Source organism: Puma concolor, chromosome A2 (assembly GCF_028749965.1).
Source record: "Puma concolor isolate L17-30 chromosome A2, mPumCon1.1.hap2, whole genome shotgun sequence".
Classification (NCBI taxonomy): Eukaryota; Metazoa; Chordata; class Mammalia; order Carnivora; family Felidae; genus Puma; species Puma concolor.
Window position 1 is genome coordinate 165158795 of NC_141668.1, and position 10157 is coordinate 165168951.

General features: G+C 41.3%; 2 protein-coding genes across 2 annotated transcripts; one reads left to right on the plus strand and one right to left on the minus strand.

Annotated features, from left to right (window-relative positions):
- LOC147583794 (olfactory receptor 7G1-like) lies at nucleotides 1-939 on the plus strand. The gene has a single exon (XM_086681457.1). It carries the CDS (start codon nucleotides 1-3, stop codon nucleotides 937-939), a length of 939 nt encoding a protein of 312 aa, XP_086537583.1.
- An 8034-nt stretch (nucleotides 940-8973) lies between these two features.
- LOC112852597 (olfactory receptor 7G2-like) lies at nucleotides 8974-9933 on the minus strand. Its single transcript, XM_025916115.1, has one exon. It carries the CDS (start codon nucleotides 9910-9912, stop codon nucleotides 8974-8976), a length of 939 nt encoding a protein of 312 aa, XP_025771900.1. The 5' UTR covers nucleotides 9913-9933.
- Between the last annotated feature and the right edge of the window lie 224 nt (nucleotides 9934-10157).

The window sequence follows — 10157 nt, forward strand, 5'->3', positions numbered from 1 at the left end:
ATGGGACCCAGCAACAAAACAGCAGTTTCCGAATTCCTTCTTATGCAAGTGACAGAGGATCCAGAACTGAAGCCCTTTCTCTTTATTCTGTTTCTGTCCATATACCTGGTCACCATCCTAGGAAACCTGCTCATCGTCCTGGCCGTCAGCTCGGATTCCCACCTCCACACCCCCATGTATTTCTTCCTCTCCAACCTGTCCTTTACTGACATCTGTTTAAGCACAACCACGATCCCAAAGATGCTGGTGAACATCCAGGCACAGAGTCAGAGCATCACTTATGCAGGATGCCTCACCCAGATCTACTTTGTCCTGGCTTTTGGTGGTTTGGAAAGTTTTCTTCTTGCGGCAATGGCCTATGATCGCTATGTGGCCATTTGTCACCCACTGAGGTACACAGTCATCATGAACTCCCACTTCTGTGGCCTGCTGATTCTAGTCTCCTTGTGCATTAGCACTGTGGATGCCCTGATGCACAGTCTGATGGTGTTGCAGCTGACCTTCTGCACAGATGTCGAAATCCCTCTCTTCTTCTGTGAAGTTGTTCAGGTCATCAAGCTCGCCTGTTCTGACACCCTCATCAATAACATCCTGATATATTTTGCAACTAGCCTATTCGGTGGTATCCCTGTGTGTGGAATCATTTTCTCTTACACTCAGATAGTGTCCTCTGTTTTGAGGATGCCATCCGTGGGCAGAAAGTATAAAGCGTTTTCTACATGTGGGTCTCACCTGTCAGTTGTGTCTTTGTTCTATGGGACAGGTTTGGGGGTGTACATTAGTTCTGCTTTTACTAACTCTTCCAGAAACACTGCGGTGCTTTCAGTGATGTATACTGTTGTCCCTCAAATGATGAACCCTTTCATCTACAGCCTGAGGAACAGGGATATGAAGGGAGCCTTGAGAAAACTCGTAAGTAGGACACCTTCTCCTCTGTGACCGTGTCATTGGCATTGGACTGGGATTTCTGGAATGAGTCAAAGCGACCAAAATATAGGGTGAGACAGAATGTCTGAATTTTGCATCATCAACTTCTTCTAGAAACACAAGGTATCATAATGGCCATGTGCATTAGAAGAATGAATTTGCACTTTATCCAGCTCTGTTGTGTTTGGCAAGTGATTTCAAATCTCTAATCTCAGTTTCTGAGTTAGATTCCCCAAAAGAAGAACCTGAGTCAGGGGTTCTTGTGGTAGTGATTTTGTGAGGTTTGTTTTCAGAAGAGAAGTGGAATAAGGTGGATAAGGCAGGGCAAGAATCTAAATGAGGATGTGGTGATTCTACCCAATTCCAGAATCATACTGTGAGAATTGAACTTCAGTGTTGGAACTCCTTGGAGGCCACATGTGGAGATTTTTACCCCAGTTCAGTGATCACCCAGTCCAGTCACTGGAAACTGTATCTGTGGAGGTCACAACATCAGCTTCCACTATGCTCAGTTCCATTAAATATACATTGGCATTATTAGGTTATCTTAGTGGTTTGACATGATAGGGGATAATTAAACTTTATTAGTGAGGAAGTCTTTGATTGTAATAAGAAAAAGATCCCCTGATTCTAATATGCTCAAAACATGAAGTTTTTTGAGGTGAAGGATATGTTAATTAACTGTCTTGTGGTAATGAGTACTCAGTGTATATGTGTATCAAGTCACCACCTTGTACACCTTAAATTTACCCAGTTTTGTTAATTATATCTCCATAAAGCTGTACAAAAGCGATGTTTCGTTGTAAGGACTTCAGAAGTAGCAACATGCAGGAACTGGACAATAAGTCTTCATTCATTGCTCCACATGGTGGCTTCCTCTTAGGTCTGGCTCCCCTTGTGGTCCAGATGGTTGTAACAGATTGAAGGGATCTATGGAAGAATGCATTTAGAATCTGGAATATGAGCATGTTTCCTAAAGTTTTCTTGTTAAAATATATACAAAATAGTATATAAAATGTACCTATAATTAAAAAAAATAGCAGCCTAGTGAAAGACATATACCTCTCACCCAGGTGAAGAAATAGTGCCACAAAGAATCCACTTGACGGTGTCCCAGCCACATTACCCTCTCTCTCCCCAGTGACAAGCACTGTATTACATTTTGTATTTATTGTTTTGTTTGATGTTCTTCTATGAGGTTGAATCCTATGAAGTTGTCAATATTTGATCACATTTGCCCTGTAAAAATGGGATTCAATGTTATTATCACCCACATGTATCCCTATCCATTTTGTCAATTTTCTTCTTTTTGAACAAGTTAAAAGTTAAATTTTAATGTACACATTTTGTGTCTTGATTCCTTTTCTATCTTTGTGTTTTCAAAGTGATTTTAGCAGTAATTTATTTTCATCTCTGTTATTAAGTGTCTGTGACAAGATAGGTATTCTTGTGAGGTTGAAAGATGTTTTGGTTGGTATTGTCTTCATCTATAAAGAAAATTGCTTTTCAAATCAGTTTGAATAGTATCATAAACTTTTTTTCAATTTTAAATGTTTATTTTTGAGAGACAGAGACAGCGAGACATAGCATGAGCAGGGGAGAGGCCAAGGAAGGGAGACACAGAATCCAAAGCAGGCTCCAGGCTCTGACCTGTCAGCACAGAGCCCAACACAGGCTGGAACTCACAAACCATGAGATCATGACCTGACTTGAGCTGAAGTCAGACGTTTAACTGATTAAACCACACAGGTGCCCCTGAATATTATCATAAACATTTAATGGAGGAGAAAAGAATGTTTTATATTTGGAATAGATTATTATGTATATGAATATACTTCTTCTCCTTTAGATATTTCTTTTTTTTAAGTTTATTTTTTTTTGGGGGGGGAAGGGCAGAGAGAGAGGGAGAGAGAGAGAATCCCAAGCAGGCTCCATATGGTCAGTGCAGAGCCCAACACAGGGCTTGATCCCATGAACCATGAGATCATGACCTGAGCTGAAATCAAGAGTCAGATTTTTAACCAACCGCACCACCCAGGCACCCCTGGATATTTCTAAAGACTTTTCCTAAGTGATTGAATCACTTAACAAGCTCACCAAAATTTCCTGGTGATGCATATCATCACCTGCATGTTTTCATTTATACTGATAATCTAGCAGGCATAAAATTCTTTTATTATTTGGCATTTCCCCTATCAATGAGGTTGAATATTATTTCATATATTTATGAACCATTTATTTTTACTCTCTGTTAAATATCTGTTTATGGGGCACCTGGGTGGCTCAGTTGGTTGGGCGTCCAACTGCAGCTCAGGTCATGATCTCGCGGTTTGTGAGTTCGAGCCCCATGTCGGGCTCTGTGCTGACAGCTCAGAGCCTGGAGCCTACTTCAGATTCTGTGCCTCCCTCACCCTTTGCTCCTACCCTGCTTACGCTCTCTCTCTTTCAATAATAAGTGAACATTAAAAAAAAATTTAAAAAAATCTGTTTATGGCTTTTCTTTTTTGCAGAAGTTCTTTTTTTTAAGCTTTAAACCATTTTATTTTATTTTACTTTTTTTTCCCCCTGGCTGGATATTTATGGTTTTTCTTTCTTTTTTTGTTAAATTTATTTTTATTTTTTGACAGAAAAAGAGAGAGTGTGAGCTGGGGAGGGGCAGAGGAGAGAAAGAATCCTAAGCAGGCTCCAGGCTCAGTGTGGAGCCTAACACAGGGCTTGGTCCCACTGCCCTGGGGTCATGACCTGAGCTGAAATCAAGAGTTGGACACTCAACTGATGGAACCACCCAGTCACCTCCGTCTTTAATTTTTTGATTGAGGTAAAATTGGCATAAAACATTATATTAGTTTCAGGTGTACAACACAATGATTCAATATTTGTATATATATTTTGAAATGATCACCACAATTAGTTAGTAGTGGTCATGATAAATAGTTACAAATATTTCTTTCTTGTGATGAAAATTTTAAGATTTCCTCTCTTAGCAACTTTATTTTTTTTTTATTTATATATGAAATTTATTGTCAAATTGGTTTCCATACAACACCCAGTGCTCATCCCAAAAGGTGCCCTCCTCAATACCCATCACCCACCCTCTCTTCCCTCCCACCCCCCATCAACCCTTAGTTTGTTCTCAGTTCTCAACAGTCTCCTATGCTTTGGCTCTCTCCCACTCTAACCTCTTTTTTTTTTTTTTTCCTTCCCCTCCCCCATGGGTTCCTGTTAAGTTTCTCAGGATCCACATAAGAGTGAAACCATATGGTATCTGTCTTTCTCTGTATGGCTTATTTCACTTAGCATCTCACTCTCCAGTTCCATCCACGTTCTTAGCAACTTTAAAATATACACTACGATTTATTGCATTACATCCCCGTGATGTATAATTGGAGTTTTGTACCTTTTGACCACCTGCGCCCATTTCACCTACCCCACTCCCCACCCGTCCCTACCTCTGGCGACTACCAATCTGTATTTTGAGGCTCAGGTTTTTGTTTTGTTTCGTTTCATTTTGAACTCAACATATAAGTGAGATCATATGGTATTGCCTTTGTCTGTTTTACTTATTTCACTGCACATAATGCCCTCTAGGTCCATCCATATGTCTTGAATGGCAGGATTTCCCTCTTTTTTATGGATGAATAATATTCCATAGTTTGTATGCACACCCGTGTGTGTATGCATTCATATGGCAATCACATTTCTTTATCCATCTAATGCTGTTGGACACTTAGGTTGTTTCCATGTCTTGGCTATTTGTAAACAATGCTGCAATGAACATGAGAGTGTGGGGTTGATGGATCATATGGTAGTTCTATTTTTATATTTTTGAGCAACATCATACTGTTTCCCATAATGACTACACCAATTTACATTCCCACCAATAGTGGGCCTGACTTCCCTTTTCTCCATATCCTTGCCAACACTTGTTATCTCTTGTCTTTTTGGTGATAGCCATTCTAACAGGTGTGAAGTGATCCCTTATTGTGGTTTTGATTTGCATTTTGTGATGACTGGTGATGCTGAGCATCTTTTCATGAACATGTTGGGCATTTGTATGTAAAAACCTACAGCTAGGGGTGCCTGGGTGGCGCAGTCGGTTAAGTGTCCGACTTCAGCCAGGTCACGATCTCGCGGTCCGGGAGTTCGAGCCCCGCGTCAGGCTCTGGGCTGATGGCTCAGAGCCTGGAGCCTGTTTCCGATTCTGTGTCTCCCTCTCTCTGTGCCCCTCCCCTGTTCATGCTCTGTCTCTCTGTCCCAAAAATAAATAAACGTTGAAAAAAAAAAAAAGAAATTATAAAAAAAAACAAAAAACCTACAGCTAATATCCTAAGTGGGGAAAAACTGAGAGCTTGTTCTCTATGGTCAGGAACAAGACAGGAATTTCCACTGTCACCACTGTTATTTAACAGTACTGAAAGTTCTGGCCTCAGCAATCAGACAAGAAAACGAAGCCAAGAGCATCCAAATCAGCAAGGAAGAAGTAAACTCTCACTATTTGCAGATGATGTGATACTATACATAGAAGACCTAAAACACTCCACCAAAAATTTGCTAGAACTGTATGTCTTCCTTAGAAAATATCTATTTAGTTCCTCTGCTAAATTTTTATTTTTATATAAATGTTTGTTTTGAGAGAGAGAGAGAACAAGCAGGGAAGGGGCAGAGGGAGAGGGAGAGGGAGGGAGGGAGAGCGAGAGAGCGAGACAGCGAGAGAGAGAGAGAGAGAGAGAATATCCCAAGGAGGCTCCACACTGTCAGTGCAGAGCCCAACTCAGGGCTTGATGCCATGAACGGTGAGATCATGACCTGAACCGAAATCAAGAGTCGGATGCTCAACCGACTGAGCCATGCAGGCGCCCCTTCTCTGCCCATTTTTAAATCACAGTGTTTATTTTTTTCTATGGAGTTATATGTTTTTTAAAATATATTTTGGCTATTAACCTCATCAGATAGATGATTTATAAGTATTTCATTCCATAGGTAGGCCTTTCATTTTCCTGTGCAGATGCTTTTTAGTTTGATGTAGACACACATTTATTTTTGCAATTGTTGCTTATGTTTTTGCTGTCATAACTGTTGCCCAGACTAATGTCAAGGAGATTTTCCCCTATGTTTTCTTCTAGGAGTTGTATGGTTTTAAGGGCTTATGTTTAAGTATTAATCCATTTTGAGTTAATTTTTGTGAGTGATGTAAGATAGGGGTTCAATCTCATTCTTATGCATGAGGATATATAGTTTTTCCAACACTGCTTACTAAAGAGATTATCCTTTCTCTTTTGAGTATCCTTGACTCCTTTGTCAAATACAAGTTGATTGTATATGTGAGGGTTTATTCTGGGCTCTCAGTTCTGTTCCATTGGTCTATGTGTCTGATTTAATGTGAGCATCACACAGCTTTGATCACTGTAAGTTTGTAGAATAGGTTGAAATCAGGACATCTGATGCCTCCATCAGAATTGTACAGAAACCAGGGCACCTGGGTGGCTCAGTCGGCTCAGTGTCTGACTTCAGCTCAGGTCATGATCTCACAGTTCATGAGTCTGAGCTCTGTGTTGGGCTCTGTGCTGACAGCTCAGAACCTGGAGCCTGCTTTGGATTCTGTGTCTTCCTCTCTCTCTGTCCCTCCCCCACCTGTGCTCTGTCTCTCTCTCTCTCAAAAATAAATAAAACATTAAAAAAAAAAAGAAGTGTACAGAAACCATTTCAGGCTTCCAGAGGAGCCCAATCAGGTTACAGATACAGGCTTATTAGAGCCCATAACTTGGGCAACAGTTGGGGAAGCATGCAATCAACACATTACAGGAGAAAAGTGGGAGCCTTGTGTTTTCGCATCCTCCCTCTTTGGTGAGCCCAGGGGTATAACCACAAGAAATACTCATGTACCTGTGTAAAAACTGCCCATTGGTTTCCTGTGGTATCTGGGGACTTGTAATGCCAAGCCACGTTGCTCTCAGAGCTAGATGATTTGGGAGCCAGTCCCTAAGTTTTACCATAAAAGTTGGTGCCCTATGTGTGTGGTCCTAACCCTTCACTCCTCAGGGATAAGCTGAGTCTGGGATTCTCTCCTGGTTGTAAGGTGCTGTCCCAGGGGGTGGGGTCGATGGTGTGAGCATACCTCAGCTTTTCTTACCTGTTTCTATGTAGGTCCTTTCTCAGTCCCCTAATATGTACAAGCCACCCAGCCAGTTTCTGAGTTTCTCTCAAAGGAAATTAATCTGTGTGTACCAGTATGGTCAGTGTAGGAACCTCGTATTCTGCCATATTGCTGATGTTGGTGAGAATTCATTAAGTTTAAACTTCTAATAAGGTCAATATAAGGTCAAATTTATTTAATTCATAGAATTGGGCAATGTTAAGGAGTGACAAAGACACATTAGGGTCCTATAAAAATGACAGTTTTGTGGGACAAGAATGATCAAATACTGGAAATCAAATACTGGCTGCATGAGGGGTGCCTGGGTGGCTCAGTCGGTTGAGCGTCCAAGTCTTGGTTTCAGCTCAGGTCATGATCTCACAGTTTATAGTTTCGAGCCCCTGTCAAGTCCTCTTCTGTCCCTCCCCTGGTCACACTCTTGTGTGCTTTCTCTCTCTCTCTCTCTCTCAAAAGAAATAAATTAAAAAAATACTGGCTGCATCAATAATATAATATCTGTAATATCTGTCTCCACAGTCACATTGCCTCTTCCTTTCTGTGTATCCTTCACTCCTATCTATTTTATAAGGAAACATATCATTTATGGTTAGGACCTACCCATTTAATGCAGTATAAGTACATCTCTTGCAAAGGCCCTTTTTCCAAATAAGTATGTTCATCCTTTCATTATATACAAGTTACTTTACTTTTTTTTTAAATGTTTATTTATTTTTGAGAGAGAGAGAGAGAGAGAGAGAGCGAGCATGAGCAGGGGAGGGGCAGAGAGAGAGGAAGACCCAGAATCTGAAGCAGGCTCCAGGCTCTGAGCTGTCAGCACAGAGCCCGACATGGGGTTTGAACCCATGAACTGCGAGATCATGACCTGAGCCGAAGTTGGACACTTAACCAACTGAGCCACCCAGGCGCCCCCATTATATATGAGTTACTAATCACAAATTAAGGGGATTGGGATATTAGCCATATTGGACTGAGGGCCACCATTTAACCTCCACCAGATGTCTTTTGGTTGACTCCATCAAAAGGCCTATTATCATCTGACCCTGGGAAGGACAATTTTCTGTCTCTGGAAATCAGTTACAAGTATGGCATCCATATTTGCTGCCACTATCTTGTGACTTGAAGAGAACCAGTCCTAGGACAAAGCCACCAAATGGAGAAACAGAGCGAGGCCTACTCCCCTGTTCCTGTACATTCCCTATTTCTAAAGTCCTAGTAATGACAAACAACTGTTTATCGTTTGACCATAGTAGAGATAGGAATTTTTTCTTATTAGAACCGAAGACTTCCTCACTGATGAAGTACAAATAGCTCATAATTATTTCAGGCTGAGATGATATCATCATACCAATTTTATAGATAATAAAACTGTGTATAGTGAATGCTAAGATTGCCTCAAAAGAATACAGTTTACCAGCGAATGGTCTCTATGATTACTAAATTGGGGTGTAAAAGGTGAACTCCCTTGCCTCACTGTAGGCCTGACTTTGGGTTTCCACTGACATGGTCTATTGTGGGATAGATGGAAGCCAGTGTCTCGATCCGACCACAGCTGCACTTCTATCCTGTCTCTGAGCTATCCATATTCTACAGAATATGCTTTCCTTTTTCTGAGAATCATCCATATAAACATTATAACACTTTAACTTCTGCCTCAGATTCTGCTTCTATGGAACTGAGAAAAAAATTGAGGAATTGCAATAATTGGTCAAACATAACAAAGCTAAATAAACGTAAAAGTCAGGTTTCAATCCCAAGTCAAAATGTACTTGGCTGTTATGTTATCTAGTCATGTTAGAGGCTTTTGATGAAAGAAGACTCTAGCATCCGAGTCCTCATATGACTCCTCTAACTTTGATTTATTCTAAACACCCAGCCCAAAGTGGATGGCACAATCACAGAAGAGAAGGTATCCTACTGACAAGTTTCTTCAAGACACCCTGCATGTCACTGTTCCTCAGACTGTAGATAAAGGGGTTCATCATTTGAGGAATGACAATATACATCACTGAAGCCATGTTAGTCTTCCTGGAAGAGTCAGTAACTGCAGAATTAATGTACACTCCAATACTTGTCCCATAGAACAAGAACACAACTGACAGGTGAGACCCACAGGTGGAAAAAGCTTTATACTTCCTGCCTGCTGATGGCATTCTCAAAACAGAGGAGAAAATTTGAGTATAAGAGAAAATGATTCCAGAGAAAGGAACACCCCCAAGTAAGCTAGCCATAAAATATACCAGGATATTATTGATGAGGGTGTCAGAACAAGCAAGCTTGACCACCTGACCAAGCTCACAGAAGAATTGTGGGATGTCCAAGTCCTTGCAGAAGGAAAACCGTAGCACCATCAGACTATGGAGCAGGGCATTGGCACTACTAATGAACAGTGAGAGCACCATCAGCACACCACAGAGTCGGAGGTTCATGATAACGGTGTACCTCAGGGGATGGCAGATGGCTACATAGCGGTCATAGGCCATTGCTGCAAGAAGAAAATTTTCCAAACCAACAAAAACCAAGACAAAGCAGATCTGTGTGAGGCAGCCTGCATAAGTGATGCTCTGATTCTGTGCCTGGATGTTCACCAGCATCTTTGGGATCGTGGCTGTACTTAAACAGATGTCAGTAAAGGACAGGTTGGAGAGGAAGAAGTACATGGGCGTGTGGAGGTGGGAGTCCGAGCTGATGGCCAGGATGATGAGCAGGTTTCCCAGGATGGTGACCAGGTACATGGACAGGAACAGACTAAAGACTAGGGGCTGCAGTTCTGGATCCTCCGTCAATCCCAAGAGAAGGAATTCGGAAACTCCTGTTTTGTTTCTGGGTTCCATGTTGTTAATGAATCTGATGGAAAAGATGGAGTGAAAATAAAATAAGATGAATGGTCCCCAACTGAGTGGCAGCAGCATCAATGGGGACCTTGTTAGAAATACAAATGCTGGTATCACTCCAGACATGCTAGTGATAAACTCTGAGGTGAGGACCAGCGACTGATGTTTTGGCAAGCTCTCCGGATGAATTTGACATATGCCAAAGTTTGAGAGCCAGTGCCTTCTAAAAAATGAAAATGAAAAAA